The following is a 25,702-nucleotide window of genomic DNA, read 5'->3' as shown; positions in this document are numbered from 1 at the left end:
AATGTGGCTACTGGGGCGTGGAGTAGCCGCGACTAGTAGCCTCATGTCCCAGTAGCCGCATAAATAAATTTGCATATGCCCGCAATAAACTTTTCTAAAAGATAGCCGGGACGTGAGGATTAGCCCAAAAAGGGCTATCCTCACGTCCCATTCATCCACCTACCACCCCTTCTACCTTTATAGGTAGAATCGGGGTGTAGGTTCCCTTTAAGTATGGACCAATGGAATGACTGTGTCCAAATGGAAAGCCCAGGTAGCCATATAATAGGGATAATGTAGAATATCTTATTTTAGCAGTTTTCCAAAGGGTGAGTGGAACACTCCTATAAAGCAGAGGGATCTAGGAGGTATCAGTATTAAATGATTGGTAGGAGTCTGACCACGGGACCTTCACCGTTCCTGAGAAAATCACTTCTAAATTTTCCCTACATAGGACGACTACTGGTTCCTCTGTGTTCAGAGAACTGGTTCCGGTTCCAATCATTTGAAAGGAGGCACATCTCCTGCATGGCTGGTGGCTTGGGCACTGAGAAATAACCATTTGTGCACTACAGGCAACCCCATAGTGAATGCAGCGACAGTATACATGCTGGAACGGTCATATATTCAAACCTGGGTAATGCGATCCATTTTGGATTAGTGGGGGTCCCAATGCAACGCCCCCACTGATATGAATGTTATCCCCCTGTGATCATTGAAGCCTGGTGTTCTTCATGTCAGACAACCATATTTTACATGGGGATTTATTTAACAAGGTTGAACATAAACATAAAACATGTAAAAATAACATTTATGATATTTTATTAGCTTGCTCTTCCATCCATCTACACAGAAGCATAACATATAAATACAAATCTCAGAAAACGTATTGATTTAAAGTCATCAAAAGTGACAATCTTTAATGGTACTGTACATTAGCCTGACATTTTTACAAACCTGAGCAAAAATAAGGCAAAAAGTAAGGGATATGGTGCATATAGTAAAATTGTATATCAGAGAGTTCTTGCAGGAACTGCAAACGTTTGAGTAATAATCTAACAGGAATCACAAGCTTGGAATATGAGAGAAAATCAAGGCGTCTTACCTAGAAACACACACGCATTACCACATTACACAATAAGAATGGAGCACACAGCGGCGGTGCGTCCTTGTGCGTTTAGTGAATGTAATATGGAGCGCGTGGACGTTGACCATAGGTTTTATCTGCTGCAGAAGAGAATATATATATATATATTATATATATTATATATATATATAAAATATACATATACTAAAAGACTAGGACTACCAGTAACTTTCATCATAATAAAAGGGGTGAAGTGTGGCCTTTATCACAAGTAACAGGATTGAATGCAGACTTAATATAATAAACAAGTTGCCATATACATTCGCTCTCATTATTTGTGATCAAGGTAGCAATACATTTTGCTTTTTTAACAATAATGAGTAATATCGAGTTGTCCCCTACGCATTAGATATGGTATAAATTTATGAATCACAAGGGGGTAGAAGTGTCCCAGAACTGAAGCCTCTGGCCATCACGCAATGGTGGGTCCCAGATATCACTGAAGTACTGGTCAAACATTATATTGATAGTCACTTTCTAAGGGGATGACTCCAAATTAAATTAGACAAGCCCAATAGATATTATCTACTTGTAAACTATAGATTATATATCCACCGGACATGTTAGAAAGAGATTATAGGTGCAGGACCCATATCCTTCTCGGAACAGCCATGCCAGAGCGGCCACAATCCACAAAATGGATCACCAGACCCCCATTCCACCCAAGAAGTAGGTATATTCCCCATTCAACCCAAAAAATCATAAACTTGGGAAAAAACTACTAAAACTTCTAAATATTTTAGGTGGAAAAACCCCTTTACAAAGAGCTGGACTGTACAGGCTTCAACATTCAAACATGGGATCAACAATCTCAACATTGCTTTAAGTGCACAGTAGATCATAAGATCATCTCCATAGGAAAAAATAACAATGCAAGAGGAATGCAAAAATACTTGGAAAAGTATTGTCCTGGGAAATCAAGCTACAACAAATACTAAACCTTAGATCCCAGAATGATACCTAAAAAACATTGAATTAATCAAATAAAGTAAATAGAGTGGTCAGTATTCAAAATTTAGAATTTTTTTTCCCTTTTTCGTAAAAATTATGAATTAGAATGAAATACGGTATACTACAGTCCACATAATACTTAGTGACTTCCTTACTTGAATGTATGTACCGTCTCAATTTCCTGACAGGAGTTTTTACTACGAATATGGCTTAGAATTCCAAAGCAGCAAAAAGATGATAGAAATAAGATGCTTCACTCTACACCAAAGGGCAATGTGGTATTGTTATTAAAAAACTTAAATACTGGAGTTGCTCAAACTGGAATAAGCGATTCCCCCCTCCATTGTGTCTGTGTTAATTCTGCAGCAGATAAAACTCATATGGGATCTTAATGTAACTGTTAATATTTCACTTTGACATAAAACAGAGAAAGAAAAACCAATAACCAGGGGTGAGATCACACAGGCGTTAGACTGACGCTGTTGCTTTAGTAGGAGTTGGCAGCCATAAGGGTATCCCAGTGTAACAGAAGCCATTCGAGCTCTTCTCTATTAGGAGGATTAGTGCTGCGTCCACTGTATGCTCTTCAGGTCGATCCCATCTTGTACCATTTCCCACAGGGGACTGTAAAATACAAAAGCAGCATGGAAAATCATGTAACAGAGGTCACTTGCAGAATCAAATGACACAAGGAATGTACACAAACTATCACAAAAATCATAATATATATTCTGCAATTCAACTTCAAAAGCCGTCACCTGAACAGCTATTCCTCTCAACTTCACCATACACATCCACACTTTGTTTGGTCAAGGGTGCACGTGTTTCAGTGAGGAGAAAACAAAAGGCCACTGCTATTGGCCTATGTTGTACTTCAACATGCCGAGCCTTCTTTACCTCACTCACATCAACTGTAAGGCTGTGCTCACACGTTGCATTTTGCTTGCGTATAATGCATGTGTTTTCAAACAGCTGAAGAGGAGATTTGCCCAATTACATTGTTGTCAACATTGCATTCACAAAACACATGCATTAATGTTTTGTTAATGCATATGTTTATTAACAAGTTGTTAAAGAGGACCCGTCACCCTTAAAAAGTGCACTAGGAGCTGCTTACTAAAGTTAGCAGCTCCTACTGCTACAACAGTCCCAGCAATGTTACACTGCTAATGTTATCATCAACCTCCGATAACGCTAGCAGACACTGCCGCGATGTACACTAGAAACGCCGGACCACTCTCAAAGTGGTCCGGCGTATTCATGAGGGGGTAGCATTAGGGGCGGTGACTACCGCATGGCGCTCGGCAGTCACTGCCGGCCTATGGAGTGGGCGGGGCGGTCCGGAGAAGAGGCAGCGCCTCAGACCGCCCCCTCATGAATACGTTGGACCACTTTGAGAGCTGTCCTCCGTTTCTAGCATACATCGCGGCAGGTTTCCCGATAACGCTAGCAGCATAACACTGCTGGAACTGTTGTAGCACTAGCACTACAGTAAATAGCTCCTAGTACTGTTTTGAAAGGGTAACAGGTCCTCTTTAACATGTGTTAACACCATGTTAACGCTTGTGTTTTGTAAATGCAATGTTGACAACAACGTAATTAGGCAAGTCTCCTGTTCAGCTGTTTGAAAATGCAAACAAAATGCATTGTGTGAACGCAGCCTAAGGGAGAGTCAGGAGGTCCGCACACGCCAAAGGTAGTCGACGTGTTCCATCCAAAAATTTGGCTAACTTCCTCTTCTGTGTATTTTTGTAGAAGAGAGAGTTTATTCAAGCCCTTCCTTTATCCTGATTCAGACAGTAAATTAGGAGGACACCTTTATCCAAGCCTGCAAGGACACTGAGGACTACTTATCCTTACAGGTTTTTCCACAAAGGAAACAACTATACCCTAAAATCCTTATAGTGTAGGAAGTGGTAGGGCACATATGTGATCACCCCTCCTTTTAATCTTGTGGGGCAGTGTTCATAAAAATGCATGATCAGCATTTGAATTCTCAGCATTCAGAAACTTGTTGCAGATTCTAAAAATTGTTACTGGAAATAGAACGCCATGAGCGTGGGGGCGGGGGAGTGGGGGTATTTGCCTTTTACCCCACAAACTCCAATACAACGTATATAGATTTTCTTGGGTTCCTGTGAATATGAATGTACATAGAATAAAGCGGAATAGAGAATACAAGACCTGATCACAGTGATTGTACCTCATTTCTCTGAGCCTTTTCACCTCTTGGATGCATTTCTTAACAGTATAATCAACCTCCTCTTCTGTCGTAAAGCGACCAATTCCAAATCTTAGGGAAAAATAAAATGTAAAAAAGCTGTGAAAAACTAGTTAATATACTACATTTTATTTATAGTGTCAACTTGCTTAAGCCCTTAGAGACTAAAAACCCAAAAAAAAGACCAAGCCCGATTTTTAAAAATCTGCCGTGTCACTACAAGTGGTTATAACATTTTAATGCTTTAACATATCCAGATATTTTTGAGACTGTTTTCTCATACACATTGTACTTCAAATTAGTTGGAAAATGTGGATATCTTTTGCTTTTAATTAAGAAAAAAAAAATGGAAATTTGGCAAAAATTCTTTGCATTTCACACAGATTCCCATTCCCATATGTCTGCTTTATGCTGGTATAATTTTTTAATACATCCTGTAATTTTTCTAGGATGTTATGGGGCATGGAATTGTGGGTGTAATTTTTCACATTTTTATGAAAATTGACAAAAACCTATATTTACAGGCACCTGTTCAACTTTCAAGTGACTTTGAGAGGACAATATAATAGTAAAACCCTGTAAATTACCTCATTATAGAAACTCCGCAATGTATGAAAAAACAACTTTAAGAAGTTTGTTTCACAGGGGATAAACATGATGGAGATGAAATTGCATCTGTGCCATTCAGAGCAGATTTGCATTGTCACATTTTACAGGCTACAACTTTATTAAACCGTTTTAACCTTTTAAGGACCTCGCCCTTTTTTGTTTTATTTCCATTTTTCACTCCCCACAATCAAGCTTTTTTTATTTTTACAGATACAGAGCTGTGTGACATCTTGTTTTCTGCGTAACAAATTGCACTTCATAGTGATGGTATTTATTATTCCATTCCGTGTACTGGGAAGCGGGAAAAAATTCCAAATGCAGTGAAAATGGTGAAAACCGTATTTGTGCCATTTTCTTGTGCGCTCCAAATCACATGTCTACTTTATTCTTTGGGTCGGTGCGATCACAGGGAATACCAAATTTGTATAGGTTTTATGTTTTCATATATTTACAAAAATTAAAAACTTGTGTAGAAATATTTGATTTTGCTAGCTTCTGATGCTTATAAATTTTTCCTACTTCAGTGTACAGAGCTGTGGGTGGTGTCATTTTTTGCGACTTCTGATGAAGTTTTCAATGCTACCAATTTTAGGACTGTACAACTTTTTTTATAGATTTTTTTTAATATTTTTCACAATGGCAAAAAAGTGCCATTTTCGACTTTAGGCGCCATTTTCCATTATGGGGTTAAATGCAAGGAAAAAACGTTATTATATTTTGACAGATCGGGCATTTTCGGACGCGGTGATACATAATGTGTTAGTGATTTTCACTGTTTATTTATACTTCTATCAGTTCTAGGGAAAGGGGGGTGATTATAATTTTTAGGGTTTTTTTATTATAAATTTTTTTTCCACTTTTTTTTAAATTTTTACTTGTACTATTTTTCAGACTCCCTAGACTACTTTAACCCTAGGTTGTCTGATCGATCCTATCATATACTGCCATACTACAGTATGGCAGTATATGGGGATTTTCCTCCTCATTCATTACAATGTGCTATCAGGCTTAAAACGAGACAGCCTCGGGTCTTCGGAAGACTCGAGGCTGTCATGGTGACGGATTGGTGCTCCCGGAGGATGTAACCGTAACTACCCGTAGAATAAAATTTAAATAAATTATTTAACCTGTACGATGAACGCCGAAAAAAGAAAATTATTTTTTATTTGGCAAATTTAGTAAAACATAAGAAAAAAATATTCAAGTCTGGTATCCCTGTAATCGTATCAACCCATGGAATAAAGATAACATGATTATTAGGCTATATGGTTAACAGCAAAAAAAAAAGTCTCTGTACTCGGGAGAAGTTGCATAACACATTTTAAGATGGGTTTTCTCTTTTTATCTTTTTGAAATGTGGCTTCTAGGGCTAAATGAACGTATAACTGACAAAATTTGACCATTCTAAATTTCACCTCCATTTTGATTCAATTACTTTGAAGATCTTATCTTGACAATCTTTCTAAAAGTTGTTTCTGATAGTTTGAGGGGTTCAGATTTGAAAATGGGTTGATTATGTAGGGTGCTTTTAATGCTAAATATTTAACAGTTAATTCTAAGCAGTATTTAACCCCAAAATAGTCAATTCTGAAAATACACAAAACCGATATCACAGCCGCACGACATCAAAATAAGTTACCCAGACATTTAAAAAAAAAATGTAAAGTAGACATGGGAAATGTTATTCAGCAACTTACTTAGGTGGTAAATCTATCTGCCTGAAGACGCAATGATTTCAAATTTTTCAAAAAATTAATCATTTTTCAGGGTTTTTTTGTAAATAAACGTAAAAAATTTAGCCGCCAAAATTTACCACTAAAATGAAGTACAACATGTGGGGAAAAAAAACAATCTCAGAATCGCTTTGATAAGTAAGTGTTCAAAAGTTATAACCATACAAAGTGACACAAGTCAGAATCCAAAAAAATGGGGCTGAGCCTTAGGCTGCAAAATAGCTGCGTTCTTAAGAGGTTAATGTGGTCATTGTTGCTATAGGTGAAACGTGTTCCACAACAAAATCCGTGGCAAAAAGCATACATTATGGGGGTCATTTACTAAGGGCCAGATTCGCGTTTTCCCGACGTGTTACCCGAATATTTCCGTTTTGCGCCGGGATTTTGGCGCACGCGATCGGATTGTGGCGTATCGGCGCTGGCATGCACGTGACGGAAATCAGGGGGGCGTGGCCGAATGAAAACCCGACGGATCCGGAAAAACCGCCGCATTTAAAACAAAAAATCTGTTGCGGAGCTTGCACTTACCTTCACTCAGCCCGAGCCGGTGAACTCCAGCGCGTTCCCATGCTTTTCAGCGCAGCAGCGCCACCTGGTGGACGGCGGAGGAACTACCTTAATAAATCCCGTCCGGACCCGAATCCAGGGCAGAGAACGCGCCGCTGGATCGCGAATGGACCGGGTAAGTAAATCTGCCCCATTGTGTTTTGATCCCACTCAGGTGGACTGAATACAGAAGATTTCTAAAAATATTACGAAAGTACAAAAAAAATCCAACCTGATGGAGGAGTGAGCCAAATCTTCATCTGCTCCAATGGCTCTCAATACATATGAAGGTTCCAATGATGCAGATGTACAAGCACTGCAGATCAATAGACAAGACACTTTTGTATATATGAAATGGTATCTGGACAGAAATATTTATTTTCACACAAACCAGGCCCCCCCCCCCACCCCACCCGTGATCACCAATTGCCAGATGTCTCTACAGCAAAAATACAGATTAACTGATCAAATGTTGTCATCTGACAGCTAATAATAATGATAATACTAGTGTCCTTTCTTCAGCAGTTACTACGGTATGGAAGTTACATGGCCACACATTTCTTTAATAAAATCATAACTACAGATTGCACAATTAGCGTCAAATCTTCCTTTTCATTTAGTGCATTTTATTTTTAGCTTACTGGTACCAAGAGCACCCAACCCCACTATAGCCAATACATGATTCCCTAATCCTGGATGAATTGTTGTTTTTCATGAACTTACTATGCATTTTATATATGAATCAAAAGTAGTCTTTAGATTTGAAACTCTCTATTTTCTCTGCTTTAGGCTACATTTACATGACAGTTGGGGGACGTATATACGGATGCAAGCATGCGGCCGTATATACGTCCCCCATTGGCGGGCAATGGGCACACGGAGTGGAATGTGCACATGCACCGTACCACTCCGTACCCGAGGAAAAGATTGGACATGTCCTATCTTTCCCTGTATTCAGGTGCCATGTACCGCTATGGAGAGGGGCCGGGGGGTGAGCAATGGCTGTGCTATGGCAGGGTGGGCACACGTTCATGTGAATGTAGCCTTATATTGGAAATACCAGCTTTATATATTTATACATACAAATGTTACTAGACTAATCAGTTGGTATTAATTATTATTTAATTAAAAATGACCTTGTCGTATACTACACACAGTAAGGAACTTGCATAACTACAATCAGGACTATTTATCTAATAGGGAAAACCACTAGAACCTACCGAGTATAAAATAATACAGATTTAAACAAATTCTACTTCCATAAAGTATAGCAGCGACATAATGCTTGTCACCATGTATGCTGTAATCATTATTTTCCAATGCTGCTATTAGTCGTGTTAGCAGGGACTCCTTGCATCATATATCACGGATACCAGGAGCCCTGCCCGAACCCAGCTATATGTGGTCTATTTCATGGCCTTGCTAAAAGCACAGTTATACACAGAAGAAAAAAAAAAAAAACCAAACAGAAAAATAAGTTGTTTCCTACCTTCCCGATGAAAGTGCAACATCTTTCAAAGCCATCAGCAAACTTTCACCCTCCACATAGGCAAAAGACAGGTTGATACAACCTGAAGACGAATTCTATATTAGTTAAAGACCTTTGCCAATAGAAGTCTATCATTGTAAACTATTATGGTGGAAACTGCTTACATAAAATTGCAAAGCCTTATATTAGGATAAATATATGCAAACACAAAGCATTTACATGACATCCCACTTACCTGGATATCGTTGCTCAGGGTCTCCATTTAGCACAACCTCTGGGACGTTCTTCATTATGTTTGTAACCAGTTTATGAGACAGGTAGCTGATTCTCTTGTGATCGTACTGACGGATTAGAGAGTAACACAATGAGAACGATAAAAATCCAACAAATGCCAAAATAAACATGATTAGTAATTTCTTATGGCAGCCAGATATTTATACTTGTAAGTATAAACAGGGCACCAATAAAACACGGTTTAAATGTAGATTAGACAACAGCAGTTTTTTTTAATAAAAAATGTTTAAATTAGTAAAATTCTTAACTGAATAATGACAAATTATTAATAGGAAACTGAATTTGTGTATCCTTCCAAGTCAGATACAACAAGTGTCTCAGGTGTACAGAGGTTTGCAAATTTTCTAGCCCAAACAGAGACAAGAATTCAGCTAAGTAAATTTCCACCAAAGAGTGTTAATGACTTATCATATGCTGTATATATAAATATTATATGCATCAATACACACATACATATATACACATGCATATACACACTCGGCTGATTTACCTCTAGCTCCTGTTCAGCTACTTCACAGGCTGCACCAAACCCAACGGTAAGTGGAGCTGGCACAGTCCCAGATCTCAGACCCCTCTCCTGACCTCCACCACTTATCAGGGGCTCCAGTCTTACTCTAGGTCTCCGACGAACATAAATGGCCCCAATGCCTAAAATGTCAAAGAGAAATGTCAATCCTCAATGTAAATGAAAAGGTACATTATGATTATATATAGTGATCTCAAAATACTCAAAAGGGCATCTACCACCAGGATGAAGGATTGTAAACCAAGAACACTGACATACTGGTGTGTGCCCACTCTGGCAGGATCTGCTCTTCTAGCTTCTGGATGTTACAGAAAAAGGATTTTAAAATTATGCAAATGAGGCTGATGGGTTTAATAGGTGCTGGAGACCCTCAGGCTCATTTACATAATTTTTAAAACCTTTTATTCTTAAAAAGAAGGGCATAAAATGCTTAAAGAAAAGTAGATCCTGTCAGAGGGGGCCTACACCAGTATGTCAGTGTACTTGGTTTATAATCCTTTATCCTGGTGGTAGATTTCCTTTAAGTCAAATCCACAGGAACTCTCTAAATGTGTGATGAGACACGCCCATAGGTGAAACCTACATCTATCTCTTCATGGTCGCTGTGATTGGAAAAGTGGTCTCATATGCCAGGCTCTCTTCCATAACCTCTATGCTCATTTTCTTTTCTGAATATTTAAGGATCAAAATGTAATAATGTTGAGTGTTGAGGGAAAGGAGTTGCCAGTGATAACATGAGATGGGACATACCTTTAGGACCATAGATCTTATGTGCACTTATACTCATTAGGTCAATCTTCATCTGGTTCACATTCAGTGGCATCTTGCCTACAGCCTGTGCAGCGTCTGTGTGAAAGAAGACTTTTCTGGAGCTGCAAAGATGACCTGATGAAAGAAATAATAAAGACTCACATTTCAGTTTTACATAATTTATTACTGCAATAAAATACAATTTCAGGTCAAGAAAGGCTATAAAGCAGTTTCTGACACCACTACTTTTACCTTCATTGCCTTCCAAGTATATTATGTATAAGTGCATCCTAGGAAATAAACTCCTACAGTACAAGCCGAAAAGCTTCCCGTGATCAGGAAAATTATTGGATGCCAAAAAGAGGTGAAAGGGGTTTATTTTCATATAAAAACAAAAAAAAAAAACAATTATGACACAAAAGAATAACCTTTTTAATGGTTTAATGGAAATTTACTATCAAAATGAAGCATGGATAAACCAGGAACACTCATAGACCCAGGTACTGTCACTGTGGCAATACTTTTTTTATTTGTTATCTATGGCTTCCTTCCTTCTAAAACCAACTTTTACAATTATTCTAATGAGTCTGAGGGGTTTCCCTAGCTTGTCTGTGACCTGGCTTTACGGGCTGTTACACTGTCTCACCCCACCTCTGCTTCCTCAGAACGGAGATTACAGCACGAAGTGCTGAGGAAGCAGAAAAATGAGACAGTATAACAACCTGTAAAGCCAGATCACATTGATAACCAATATAGGAACATTACCACAGTCATAGTGTCTAAATCTATGAGTAAGTGCCCCTAGCTTATCATTCTGGATTTTGATGGTAGATTTGCTTTAAATTGTACAGAGAAAGTGCATTGATAAATCTTGCCCATTTCCAAAATCAGATCCAGGCTATATAGACAAAACATCTGTTGGTGCGTCCTTTCCTCAACTCTTACTGCAGTCACAGCTGGTACTTTAGGCTGGCTACATATCCCTAATACTAGGGCTACCACTTGATGGGAACAGACCACACGGGACTAGCTACGAGTTGGCACCTGTGAGAGGTTTACAGTTGCATTATATGGTTTAGTTATATTGCTGTGAATCTCCTATTACTTACAACTTATGGCTTATTACTTTGGGGCCTGTGTGCCGCTACTAAATGCAGATATTTTGTTTTTGGGTTTTGAAAACAAAATATATTAAGTTGAAAAAGAAATTACAAAACAAAAAACATCCGTTTAAAAGATTTGGCACATTGACATGGCATTGTGTTATATTACACTGTTGCCAATGTCTGTTGGCACCAGTGAAAATCTTCAATGTCATTTCAGCAAAGAAAAATATGGCACGTGATTATGCAATCATTCTCACTCACATGACATACTCTAAGGGAGAATTTACATGACTATTGGTGGATGTATATACTGTACGACCGCCATATATACGTCGTATATACATCCACCAAAGGCCAGGAGCCAGATATGGCTCTTTTGTTGGCTGCATCTGGCTCTCAAACAGATCTTTAATAAATAGTGATGGATGCTGTGTCTCTCTTAGACTGATCACTGGACACAGGCAGTGATGTTACGACCCAGGCATCGTCTAAGCCATGTGCTGTGGCTACCTATATACTGGGGGGCATGTGCTGTGGCTTCCTATTTACTGGGAGTATGTGCTATAGCTACCCATCTACTGGGAGGCATGTGGTGGGTGTCAGGATTTGGAATAGGGAACCCCCTGGACCACCGCGGACAATGATGTAAGCAGACACCTGGGACCAGAATCTAACTGGCACCCAGTCTTCACCAGAGCCCACCAGTCTACAGAGTGGTACAACCAGGGAATTCCACAGGTGCTACTTGCCTACGGTGCTTCCAAGGTCAAGGTACAGGATCACCAGGCAGTCTCGTAGTCAGGAACAGGCAGACCATCAAGGCAGGCAGCAATGATGCGCGGTCGGGGACAGAGCAAGAGATCATGGTTGGCAGCGGAGGAGCAGAAACAGGAACAGGTCTGGGGTCACAATGGGAGGTTAACACTTGGGAAGGAAACACTGTGGAAAGCGTCCTCATAGGCATAAAGCACTAAGATCCGATGGGGAATGCTGGGAGCCGCCGGTCTTTATAGGAACCCGGGAAGTGGGCAGCACAGAGCAGCAGCGCACTGGCCCTTTAAATTCATGAGTGCCGGCGCGTGCTGGCCAGCCAGGACGGGAGCTGGCAAGTTGAGTGAGCTTGGAACGGGGAGCCAGAAAGGTGCACGCGTGTGCCTGCGATCCGAGACCTAGATCGCAGGAGCACCCGTAACACTGGGACTACCTATCTCCTGGCATCTGTATATGGTACGGCTCTTACGGAATAACATTTTAAAATATGTGGCGTTCATGGCTCTCTCAGCCAAAAAGGTTTCTGACCCCTGATTTAATGCTTAGAAGACCTCCTGGTTCACATAAAATTTAAGATGCCCCATATTATTGTTCTAACTGGACAAAAGACTACCACCATCGGTCAGATTACATTATACTCTAACGCTGTTATGCATTGTGCATGCGTATGGGGAAATCAGAAGGAATAGCTCTTGCCTCAAGAGAAACTTGCCTCAGCCAAATACTGTGTCACTGTGTGCATGATCAAGCGAATTATTGAAAAAGATGAATGGAGACTCCATATGGAATGAAGCTCCATACATAGCAAATTTTTTCTAATCACCAAAATAGAAAACCTAAAACTTACCTATTTCAGCTATTGGTTGCTTCACTCCTATTTCATTGTTCACAGCCATGACAGACACCAGACTTGTATCCGGCCGTATGGCTTCTTCCAGAACCTAAATGAAGCAACTGAGATTACTACAATGTGACATGTACGAGAAATGCCGTCCAAAGTGAAATAATCACCTGTAAATCCAACAGACCATTCTTCTGGACAGGAAGGTAAGTGACTTGGAATCCTTCAGCTTCCAATGAGCGGCACGAATCCAGGACACACTTGTGTTCAGTCTGAGTGGTGATAATGTGTTTTTTGCGAGATTTGTAGAATCTGGCAACGCCCTTCAGGTCAGAAAGAATTAAAAAAAAAAAAGAAATTACTACCACATATTTTTGTATTATATTCAAAAACTTTGGATTGCTTAACATAAGGGTTACCTTGAGAGCAATGTTGTTAGATTCTGTTGCACCACTTGTGAATATAATCTCTTTGGGATCTGCTCCAATCAAGGAGGCTACTTGCTAAGGTAGAAAAAAAAAATTCAATAAATCACTACCGTAAAAACAAATACAAGACACATATAAAATATTTTGTCAATCCAAGCCTGATCATACACATCTTATTGATGATCACTGAAGCAGCCAATATGAGCCCGACTGATGCACCATCTAATGCAGAGGTGCACTACCTTTTTTTGATCCACATTGTCATTCAATTCAACTTTAAAGGACCAAACACCTTACGCAAAGTATAATATATCACTCCTAAAAATGACAACCCGTGTGACTCCAGAAACAATGCAGCTGAGTATACAAGGAATCCCACCAGCTTCCATCAAGTTACAACTAAACTTAATGATAACCTAGTGATAGGGAAGGTGAAGAACAGAAACCATCATCAAATATGGCAGGTAATAGGTAGGTTGGGCATTCATTTCTGTAAATCCTCAGCTGGTTTATCTTAAATGATTGTTAGAATCTAGATACAGCAAAATATAACAATAATTCTGGCTATAGTAGTTACCTCTCTTGCTTTTTCCATTGCCTTCTCGCTCTCCCAGCCATACGCGTGAGTTCTTGAGTGAGGGTTTCCATAATAGTTCACCAGATAAGGCAACATACGGTCTAATACTCTAGGATCCTAGAACAGTTAGAAACATTCATTGCTTGTGCTCGCATCCACTTAAAAACTGTAATATCACACCCCCATGTGCTCAGTGGCTCAGGTTGATAAATAAACAACATACAGTATTACAAAATATATAATGCAAGTCTTACACTGCAGACTATCATAGGTTTTAATCAGATAACATGTAGCAACTCTGTAGAGTAATTCAGCAGGCTAAATTTAATTCAATTGTAATCCACAGTACATAATACCTGTCTGTACTACCTTAGGTTGTCATCTTCATCATTTCTCTCTCCGTCTCTTTTATTATCTATAATCCCACATCTGGTAAGTCCAATACCCAAGTCTGTGTCCTCTACACTTGCTTTCTAAACTGAACTGCCCATTATTGCTGCTTTTAATGGCTCATGCTCCTATTGGTAGGAATTGGTTTTTGTCCCTACTTTGTTTTCATCCATAAGTGACATATTCCCTGTTCCCTAGTCACGTGCAGTGTTTTGCAACAAGTCCTGGAATAATCACACGTCTCTGATATGTCCATGTAATCTAGATGCAAGCTCTCTATGCAGTCTCTCACTACTGTCCTGGCAGAGACAACGGCTTAGACAATGGGGCTCACTGCCCTTCTGTGTCCTCTTTTCATCCCAATGATCCAAATAAAAAGCGGGGACTTATAAAATAATAATGTAACTATACAAATTAGGCTCCATACTGTCAGATCCTATACTCAGTATACTGTGATCCTGGGATGGAGCAGACAGTCTGACAGAAGAGGGTTGAATAGAATGTGTGGGTTTCCTCCAGGTACTCTGGTTTCCCCCCACACTCCAAAACATACTGGTAGGTTGATTAGATTGTGAGCCACATAGGGACAGGGAGTAATTTGACAGTATCTGTGCAGTTCTGCGTAATCTGTGTGCTCTATATAAATAAAGAATTATTACTACTATTATTATTAATGACACCAACTACTGTAGAACAATGGGAACTGGAGAGGAAATACAGTGTAACCATTAATTTAAAAGGGAGCAAAGAACTGATCTTAAAGATGGTGAAATATCATCTTTAGGAATGTTGCCTGCAGGTTGATAAACATGGCTGCTTTCTTCTAAAAACAGCGCCACATCTGACCATGGTTTGTGCCGGTATCGCAACTCAGTTGTATAAAGATGAATGGAGCTGAGCTGCAATACCAGCACAGATCAGTCAGGAGAGGAGAGGTTTGGGGAAAGCAGCTATGTTTATCAACCCCTTTCAAGAGAAACCTTTACAGGGCATGAAAAAAAAATAATAATACCCACTAGCTCCCTATTTGAGCCCCCTCTGGTCTCTTGTGGACCCCACCAGCTGTCCCAGAAGTGTCCATGGTCAAATGGCTCAGCGGAAACGGCAACAATAGTAACATCACAGCAGTACAACTAGAAAAACCCTTTAATGCCACTCACCAGAGGACTTGTAGCTTGGACATCCATATACAGGGGTCTAAGTTCTGTCTTCTCTTGATGCTTTTTATCATTCCAATCTGCAAGACATACATAATAGATCAATTATAAGGGTGCATCAGTACAGGGGGATATGTAAACGTATGCGGTCCATAACTGTTAGCTCAGTGTGGTACACACCATCCCTTATGGTACATGCACATGCTATGGGTTATGTGCAGACTTGTTTGCTGTAAAAATCCACAAAGATCTAGCAAAAAGGGATTCTAGTGCCATGCACTAGCATACCTGGTTACTCTATGCCATGCACTAGCATACCCGGTTACTCTATGCCATGCACTAGCATACCCGGTTACTCTATGCCATGCACTAGCATACCCGGTTACTCTATGCCATGCACTAGCATACCCGGTTACTCTATGCCATGCACTAGCATACCCGGTTACTCTATGCCATGCACTAGCATACCCGGTTACTCTATGCCATGCACTAGCATACCCGGTTACTCTATGCCATGCACTAGCATACCCGGTTACTCTATGCCATGCACTAGCATACCCGGTTACTCTATGCCATGCACTAGCATACCCGGTTACTCTATGCCATGCACTAGCATACCCGGTTACTCTATGCCATGCACTAGCATACCCGGTTACGCTATGCCATGCACTAGTATACCCGGTTACTCTATGCCATGCACTAGCATACCCGGTTACGCTATGCCATGCACTAGTATACCTGGTTACGCTATGCCAGTGTAGCAGTGTACCAGGTTACTCTATGCCAGTGTAGCAGTGTACCAGGTTACTCTATGCCAGTGTAGTAGTGTACCAGGTTACTCTATGCCAGTGTAGTAGTGTACCAGGTTACTCTATGCCAGTGTAGTAGTGTACCAGGTTACTCTATGCCATGTAGTAGTGTACCAGGTTACTCTATGCCATGTAGTAGTGTACCAGGTTACTCTATGCCATGTAGTAGTGTACCAGGTTACTCTATGCCATGTAGTAGTGTACCAGGTTACTCTATGCCATGTAGTAGTGTACCAGGTTACTCTATGCCATGTAGTAGTGTACCAGGTTACTCTATGCCATGTAGTAGTGTACCAGGTTACTCTATGCCATGTAGTAGTGTACCAGGTTACTCTATGCCATGTAGTAGTGTACCAGGTTACTCTATGCCATGTAGTAGTGTACCAGGTTACTCTATGCCATGTAGTAGTGTACCAGGTTACTCTATGCCATGTAGTAGTGTACCAGGTTACTCTATGCCATGTAGTAGTGTACCAGGTTACTCTATGCCAGTGTAGTAGTGTACCAGGTTACTCTATGCCAGTGTAGTAGTGTACCAGGTTACTCTATGCCAGTGTAGTAGTGTACCAGGTTACTCTATGCCAGTGTAGTAGTGTACCAGGTTACTCTATGCCAGTGTAGTAGTGTACCAGGTTACTCTATGCCAGTGTAGTAGTGTACCAGGTTACTCTATGCCAGTGTAGTAGTGTACCAGGTTACTCTATGCCAGTGTAGTAGTGTACCAGGTTACTCTATGCCATGTAGTAGTGTACCAGGTTACTCTATGCCATGTAGTAGTGTACCAGGTTACTCTATGCCATGTAGTAGTGTACCAGGTTACTCTATGCCATGTAGTAGTGTACCAGGTTACTCTATGCCAGTGTAGTAGTGTACCAGGTTACTCTATGCCAGTGTAGTAGTAGTAGTGTACCAGGTTACTCTGTGCCAATGTAGTAGCAGTGTACCAGGTTACTCTATGCCATGTAGTAGTGTACCAGGTTACTCTATGCCATGTAGTAGTGTACCAGGTTACTCTATGCCATGTAGTAGTGTACCAGGTTACTCTATGCCATGTAGTAGTGTACCAGGTTACTCTATGCCATGTAGTAGTGTACCAGGTTACTCTATGCCATGTAGTAGTGTACCAGGTTACTCTATGCCATGTAGTAGTGTACCAGGTTACTCTATGCCATGTAGTAGTACACCAGGTTACTCTATGCCATGTAGTAGTACACCAGGTTACTCTATGCCATGTAGTAGTGTACCAGGTTACTCTATGCCATGTAGTAGTGTACCAGGTTACTCTATGCCATGTAGTAGTGTACCAGGTTACTCTATGCCATGTAGTAGTGTACCAGGTTACTCTATGCCATGTAGTAGTGTACCAGGTTACTCTATGCCATGTAGTAGTGTACCAGGTTACTCTATGCCATGTAGTAGTGTACCAGGTTACTCTATGCCATGTAGTAGTGTACCAGGTTACTCTATGCCATGTAGTAGTGTACCAGGTTACTCTATGCCATGTAGTAGTGTACCAGGTTACTCTATGCCATGTAGTAGTGTACCAGGTTACTCTATGCCATGTAGTAGTGTACCAGGTTACTCTATGCCATGTAGTAGTGTACCAGGTTACTCTATGCCATGTAGTAGTATACCAGGTTACTCTATGCCATGTAGTAGTGTACCAGGTTACTCTATGCCATGTAGTAGTATACCAGGTTACTCTATGCCATGTAGTAGTGTACCAGGTTACTCTGTGTAACACCTGGTACTCTTATGCCAGTGTAGTACAGGTTGTGTCCGGGTGGCATCACTCTGCTTGTAGTTACGTCTTCTATGACATCCACAGGTTGAGGCCTAGCGCTGTTACCTGTCTGCCCCGCATGGCTGGCCCTGAGCCCGGGGACTTTCCTGCAGCTCCCCGCCGCCAGCAGGCTCCTGAGTGCGGCTCTGCACAGCATGTCTCCACGCACAGGCCGCTGCCGTGTTGTGTAACGGAGGCCGGGGGCGGCGTCACCGGGAGGAGGAGGAGGAGAGCGGCTCCGGGGCTTCCGGGGAGGAGGAGACACCGCGGCGTCATCAGTCATCTGCGGCCTCCAGCACGCCCGACACCACAGAGGTGAGAGCCGACCGGGAGAGGTGAGAGCACCGGGCCAGGACACGGGGGTGCAGGCGTCACCCCAGCATTACTAATGCACATGTGATACAGTGTACCCCAACCCCCGAACCATGGAGGGCACCCAGCGCTTACTGACGAGGGCGACTTTTAGTTTTGTATTTTTAACCCGTGCCTTCTAAACGTCGTTCAAAAACTATTTACAGAAAATAGAAAACAGTTTCTGACATTTTTTGGCTTGTGTTTTTACGGCATTAATGGAGCTGTAAGAGTAAGGCCATGTTCACACATTGCGTTTAGTTACAGCCCGGAGAAGTTATTCTCAAACACTGAGGCACATTTACTAAGGGCTTGGTGCCGCACTTTAGTTGGACTGTTCACATTCTTCATGGCTAAATCGGCTTCTTATTTAAGAAGTGTGTACGCTTGGATTGTGTCGAACGCAACCTTTGAACTTAACTTTGAAATTGTGTTGCACCCCTTTCTGGTGCGGGTACATGGAGGGTGCGGGTACATGGAGGGGGCTCATGGGCTGAGCCATCTCCATAGCCAGTAAGTCTTTGCTGCATATCACAGCAAACACTTACCTGTAACACCTGTGATCAGAGCTAACGCCGATCGCTGTTATCCCGTCAATCGCTGCCGGCGCCTTCAAAAGGATGGCGCCTGGACGGCATTTGGCTGCTTTGAACCTGTTTTGTCTATTCAGATAAACAGGTTCTAGGCAGCCAAATGGTCAAAAACTGATGCTTTTTAAACTGGCTGAAAACTCATGCTTTAAAAACGGACCAAAAACTCCACGTGTGGCATCACCCTTTGGCTACTCCACACCCTGAGTAGCCTCTGCAGAGCTGCCACCTGTGAATGCGGAGACACAGCCTGCACAGAGGCTCCCGTCACTGAGGGGAGCGCTGCACATGTGTACAAGCTCCTATTTCTCTTCTGCACGAGCCGCACGTGTAGTTGGCAGCCCTGCAAAGGTGTGGAGTAGACTTGGCCCCTGGAGCTCCCAGAGGTGCTCCACATCATGAGAAGCCTCTGAAGGTAATACGCAAATACACTAAAGTTTTAAAACACATGGGTTAGGTTTAGGAAAATGGTCAAAGCTGTATAGGGGTTAGGCATATTTTTGGGAAATCTACCACCTTGCATTTGGTCACATGTAACCGAACAGTTGCGTATAGGTCTACACATATCTGCTTCCAGGGCGCGTTCACACGTTGCGCTTTCGTCGCGTTCATAACGCGACGCTAGCGCACAGGGGGCGGAGTTTGGGGTGATCGCATATGCGTTTCCAGAGAAACGCATGCGATCGGGTTATCAATCGCATGCGTTTCCCGGGAAACGCATATGCGATCGGCCCGAGCCCCGCCCACTGTGCGCTAGCGTCGCGTTATGAACGCGACGAAAGCGCAACGTGTGAACGCGCCCTCAGGAGTAACATTTCCTACTGTGCTTGATGCAATTAAACCCTTTGCATCACAAAGTCAACATGGGAACACTGTCTAATGGGGATGTATCAGCATGTGATGTTACCCCAACCCCTCTACTGCGCTGGAGGCTCCGGCCGGCAGTTTCACCATTTGTACAATTTTACACCAGTCCCTGCCTGCCATCAAATTCCATCCCTGTGGATTGTCCAGGAAATGAACAGAATAGGAACACTATGAGCTTGCTGGAGTTTGAGATACAGATATCAGGCTCCAAACTGGAAAAACAACCATTAAAGGGGTATTCCAGTTTCAGCAAGTTAATGTTTTTTTATGAAAGTTATACAATTTTCTAAAATACTTACTGTATCAATTCCTCCCAATTTTCTAGATCTCTGCTTGCTGTCATTCTATAGAAAGCATCTAAGTTTACTTCCAGTGGACAGAAATCTGACCATGGTCACACAGGTGCACAGCTCGTTAGTATCACAGAGTAATCGGAGCTGTGGGATATAACAAGCACCTGTGCACCTGTGTGACCATGGTGAGATTTCTGTCCACTGGAAGCTTTCTACAGAATGACAGCAAGCAGAGATGTAGGAAACTGTCAGGAATTGATACAGAAAGTGTATTGGAAAACTGTATAACTTTCTTTGTATAACCTTAATTTGTTGTAATGGGAATACCCCTTTAAGCAAATTGCCTCTGCATATCTACATTGGCCTCTGTACATTGATATTAAAGTGGGTATGTTAATGTCCAGAACTTCTTTGCGTGCCAACCTGCATTAGACCATATTTAATTTTAGACATGCCTGTTTGTGTGCCAGCCATGTGTACCGTACTATCATTTACAATTAACCTTTCACAAGCTTTCACCCCACTAAACTACTAGCCCCCCTTTCAGGTAGGGTATGATGCATTTAATAATTTAAGGTTAGAGAGACTTGTACACTGTTATCACCATGTGTATATGTTATGGGCCTAATAAAGTCTATAATCTATTGCAGAGTTTCTTCATAGTGATAATTTTATGTGCTCCTCAGTAGAGGGCAGTTTGGGGCATGATGCAGCCCAGGGAACCTCCTGGCATGAAAAAGAGGCGACTGAGAGAGACCGTTGCACTTTGCACCATAGGTTATAAAAGTTCTCCATGCTTTCTCTTCCAGATGCCAGTTGCAGTAGGTGGGCCCTATGGGCAGTCACAGCCCAGCTGTTTTGATAAGGTGAAGATGGGTTTCATGATGGGCTTCTCTGTAGGCATGGCAGCAGGGGCATTGTTTGGCACTTTCTCATGTTTAAGGTAAGCAAACAAATAATGTTCAGCTCATGATCAAAGTGCAAGTAAAATAAATATTACATTGAGTTACCTGCAAACAAGTGGAAAATATGTCTGATTAATGATGGTATAGATCTATGGAAGCCCAAGGGTTGGTCCTGTAGGGACAAGGGGTGCTAGCTTGTCATGAACCCAATGTAAACTATGTGATACAGCAATACAGGAGTCAATGGTGGTGCTAGTTAAACTTTTCCGGGAAGTCCTCAACCACATGACACACTGTATCCGTAGGCTACATCAACCCGGACATGTCCTGATTTTGGACCACAAATAATGGAGGTTTGTGTTATCCAATGCCCAACCGTATGTCCACTAAAACGCTCCCTGTGTCATTCATGTGCATTCAATTTTGCAGATCCACAACAGCTAATTCTGGCAAATACTGTGATGAGCTTTTTCCAACCCCTTGAATGATGAAATGATTGTGATCCTCAACTGGTCCACAAATATGGATGGCACAGCAATATTTTTCACGTTCCTATAGACTTCTATGGGAAAAGACCCAAGCCACAGATTACGACAAATTCTGGCTGTGAGCCTCCACACGCATCAGCAGAAAACATATTCATGTGCATGTGTCCATTGAAATGACTGTGTCATTGTGCTGTGGACCGTTGTTTACATCCCAGGTGTCATTGACTTGTGAGTGCCTCATGCGTGTATCTGACTTTTGAAAAGGAGTTCCCTGGATGCAAACCGGAGTAGGAATAGGACCTGCTCTATTATTTATGTCCCGGCCAGTCGGCTCATGCACAGGGCCGTGGAAAGAGCGCTAGCACTCCTCTTAATTTCCTCGCCATGTGCACAAGCACATGAGAAAATAAACAAGCACAGCTCTCTTTCATTAGCTCATATAGAGAGTGTTCTATGCTTTCTATGCAACCATCAACCTATTCCATCTCACCGGAGTACCAGATTTTAGTGAAGCTTAGTTAACATGTGTCAAACTTCTTTAAAATGTTCTTGTGCTCCTTTAAGAGAACATACTTATATCCATAGTATCATATCAAATTTCTTTATTCTGTCACATGTGGCGTGAACCTAGTTAAACACTTCAAAGAAACCCCATAACCAGGAGCATAAATTGAGGGGGTGCAAAGGTTGCGATCGCACCTGGGCCCAAGAGTTTTAGGGGGCCCTTATGGTGTCACTTTCCCATATGAGAAGACTATTACTATAAACCAGTGATGGCGAACCTTCTAGAGGCCGAGTGCCCAAACTACAACAAAGACCCGCTTATTTATCGCAAAGTGCCAACACAGAAATGTAATTAGTGATTTATACTCCCTTTTCTGTCACAGTTTTCATTGATACCAGCACCTGAGGACACCAATAAAGCAGAAAATAGTCCCAGGTACAGCTGTCACTTTAAAATAGCTGTGTGCACAGTAAGTCCTGGGCTGTCCTAGACTGCAGGAAGATACCTGGAGTCATCTCTGGTGATGGCCTGAGTGCCCACAGAAAGGGCTCCGAGTGCCGCCTCTGGCACCCGTGCCATAGGTAAGCCATCACTGCTATAAACCATACATTATAGTCGGGGGGCCTTGCACAGACTTTGCACTGGTGCCCATCAGCTTATAGTTACGCCACTGCCCATGACATTGTAGGTGCCGTCCTGTCAGAACAGTCATAGGAGTGGAGCCACACATCTACAGTGAAATTTTGTGGCTAAGCCAGTGGGGCTTAAGATGGGAATAACGTTATGGTCTTGTTTGCAGTCTCGTGATTGTCATTCGCTAGCACCCAGCTGTCCTTTGGTGATACCAAATTTACAACAGTAGTTCCCTGCTGTATTATCAAAATTGTTAGGAGTATTTCCCTGTTTAGGAGAAATCTACCCCAAAATGTTGTATTATATTTCCTTTTCTGTAGTAAATGAATAATACTTGTTGTTTACAGATTCGGAATGAGAGGACGTGAGCTTATAGGTGGCATTGGAAAGACCATGATGCAAAGCGGTGGCACATTCGGAACGTTTATGGCCATTGGGATGGGAATTCGATGTTGATATGCCCTCTTTAATAAATGTTTTCTCATGAGTTCACAAAATGAGTCTGTAACTGTATTATTGCATCAGGTTCAGCTTTTTACTTCTACAAAAAATTTTTTTCATTTGTAATTATTGAGACAAATAAAAGTTTAATTTAATGTTGTCATATGAAATGTTTCTCTTAGACTCATCAGTCTTGTGTATCTGGACACTTTTGACATTGACTGAAAATAGACTATTGGCTACAGTACCATGTATGTGAAAAGGGCTTATAAGATAGTGGTGAATATTGTGCCGATTTACAAATGGGAGGGTGAAATGTTGTGCATCAGTTCTGTGTATTCGATCGTTCCTGGTTTTGGCTCAGAATGACTGAAGACCCAACAAAGATGTTAACTGGGCCTGAGTTTGTGTAACAAACAAGGGACCCATGTGAGGTCCGCACTGTAGAAAAGGCTACAGATGCCAGAAACGCGGGCAGAAATGGGACAGAAATGCTGTATAATTAGTGGCTCTGATACACTCCTCACACGGTGGACAGTGGAAACCATGAACCCCAGTAAATGAAGGTGTCTGTGTGCCAGCCATTGAATGATAGGCTAAGGCCCGTTCCACACTTGCGAGTGTGATGCGATGAACTCGCATCACACTCGAACGCATGCTGCCGGGAACGCACGGCCCGAACGCTGCACCACGGGAGTGAACTAACATGGTGAGTTCACTCCCGGTGTGCAGCGATCGGCCGTGCGTTCCCGGCAGCATGCGCTGCGAGTTCATCGCATCACACTCGCAAGTGTAGAACGGGCCTAACACGCAAACAAAAACTACGTTCATGACAGGTATCCTAGTACATATAGATTTTGTCACCTTCTCACAACATAGTTCAGCTAAATTAGGTTTGATGGATAAACTTGTGTTCAGAAAGTTACACGTTACTACAAAAAAAATTACCTAGACAAAAATCAAAATAACCCATAATATAGACACTTAAAGAATAATTATTTTAAGTCATAACCTACAATCAATTAAATGGAAGGACATGGAGACCTAAAAATATATACCGAAACGGCCCAATTTCTATGCTGCAAACTACCGTATTTTTTGCACTATAAGGCGCACAGAAAATCCTTTGATTTTCTCAAAATCAAAGGTGCACCTTATATATGAACGTACTTACAGACAACAGCTGCCTTGAACTGTGCACAAGTCTGCCACCTGCTGGTCATTCATCATTATAATGGGGTGCGCCTCGTATATGAACCTAGACGTTTTAGCAGGCATTTATTGATGGTGCACCTTAAAGTCCGAAAAATGCTGTAATAACAATAGCATATGGCAGTGGTGGTGAACCTATGGCACGGGTGCCGGAGGTGGCACTCAGAGCCCTCTCTATGGGCACCCGTGCCATCACCCCACCGCAGAGTTCACCAGACAGGACTCAAGGCCTCTTGCAGTCCCAGGCAGCCCAGGACCCTGGAAGGAAACTAAAATGATAACCTAAGCTTTTTCTCCTTCTTTCTACTGTATTGGTATCCTCAGGTGCCTATACAATTTAAACCTGTGACAGAGCAGGGAGTAATAAGTTACCGCTTAAATTGTCACATTGGCACTTTGCTAAAAATACATGGGTTTTGGTTGTAGTTTGGGCACTTGGTGTCTAAAAGGTTCCCCATCACTGGTATATGGTAATTGTTCACATGCCTGAACCCATAACCTATGGCAGTGGTGGCGAATCTATGGCACGGGTGCCAGAGGTGGCACTCAGAGCCCTTTCTGTGGGCACTCAGGCCATTCATCAAACAGGACCAAATCCACCAAATCTTTCTGCAGTCGCAGGCAACTTATGAAAAGCTGCTCTCAGCGCTATTTTAAAGGGACACTTCATTGCCTGTTTGGAACTGCGGGAAAAATGAGAAGGTGTTGGCAGAACTGCATTATCTTAGAAGGTCATCCTGCTGGACCCACCATTCTTTCTCTACAGAGAGACCCTGGAGAGAAGCTATTTGCCCGCTTTCTACCAACTGTATTAGTGGCATTAGGCTGCCGATACAGTTGAAAGATGTGGAAGAACACGTAGCAATAAATACGTGGATTTTGGTTGTAGTTTGGGCACTCAGTATCTAAAAGGTTCGCCATCACTGACCTATGGTAAACGTGCAGTGATAGTGTAATTAGAGGATCTATACACCCCCAGAGGAAGCTAAACAAAACACCTGTCTGGATTTTGCATTGATCCCGCCTTGTGGTCGGTATAATTGCTTCTGTGTTTTGTTTGTACTTACTATATTATCTCCTTGTTAGTGTCTACTCACTGTCACTGTGTGTTTACCGTGGGTAGGGCAAGTGCATACTACAGTATATTGTTATTTATTACATGCATAGAGGGAGGGGGATATGGTATATATTTTTAGGTCTCCTTCTTGTCTGTCATTGATTTGTTCCCATCGGGCCCAGTAGCAATGGTCAGTGTCTCTGATACAAGTTAAAGGAATTTATTCATGTTAATTAAATTGTATAAATAAAAA

At 41.8% G+C, this 25,702-nt stretch overlaps 2 protein-coding genes across 3 annotated transcripts; one reads left to right on the top strand and one right to left on the bottom strand.

Moving 5' to 3' along the window:
- Positions 1–784: 784 nt before the first annotated feature.
- Positions 785–18,390, bottom strand: NFS1 (NFS1 cysteine desulfurase). The gene is made up of 13 exons (XM_072111876.1): positions 18,174–18,390; positions 15,519–15,595; positions 13,969–14,085; positions 13,383–13,466; positions 13,134–13,286; positions 12,970–13,063; positions 10,246–10,380; positions 9,460–9,617; positions 8,911–9,016; positions 8,676–8,757; positions 7,419–7,502; positions 4,281–4,370; positions 785–2,701 (listed from the first exon to the last, which is right to left on the bottom strand). The coding sequence occupies exons 1-13, from the start codon at positions 18,388–18,390 to the stop codon at positions 2,638–2,640; spliced, it is 1,461 nt and encodes a 486-aa protein (XP_071967977.1). The 3' UTR covers positions 785–2,637.
- On the top strand, positions 18,287–23,335 carry ROMO1 (reactive oxygen species modulator 1). Of its 2 annotated transcripts, none has more exons than XM_072111878.1 (3): positions 18,287–18,422; positions 21,018–21,151; positions 23,087–23,335. In XM_072111878.1, the coding sequence occupies exons 2-3, from the start codon at positions 21,018–21,020 to the stop codon at positions 23,193–23,195; spliced, it is 243 nt and encodes an 80-aa protein (XP_071967979.1). In that variant the 5' UTR covers positions 18,287–18,422; the 3' UTR covers positions 23,196–23,335. The 2 variants fall into 2 exon arrangements, with proteins under 2 accessions (XP_071967979.1, XP_071967978.1); XM_072111877.1 differs by having other exon boundaries at positions 18,332–18,442.
- Positions 23,336–25,702: the final 2,367 nt, after the last annotated feature.

Source organism: Engystomops pustulosus, chromosome 6, assembly GCF_040894005.1.
Source record: "Engystomops pustulosus chromosome 6, aEngPut4.maternal, whole genome shotgun sequence".
NCBI classification, from domain to species: Eukaryota; Metazoa; Chordata; class Amphibia; order Anura; family Leptodactylidae; genus Engystomops; species Engystomops pustulosus.
This window is presented reverse-complemented; position numbering and strand designations above follow the sequence as displayed.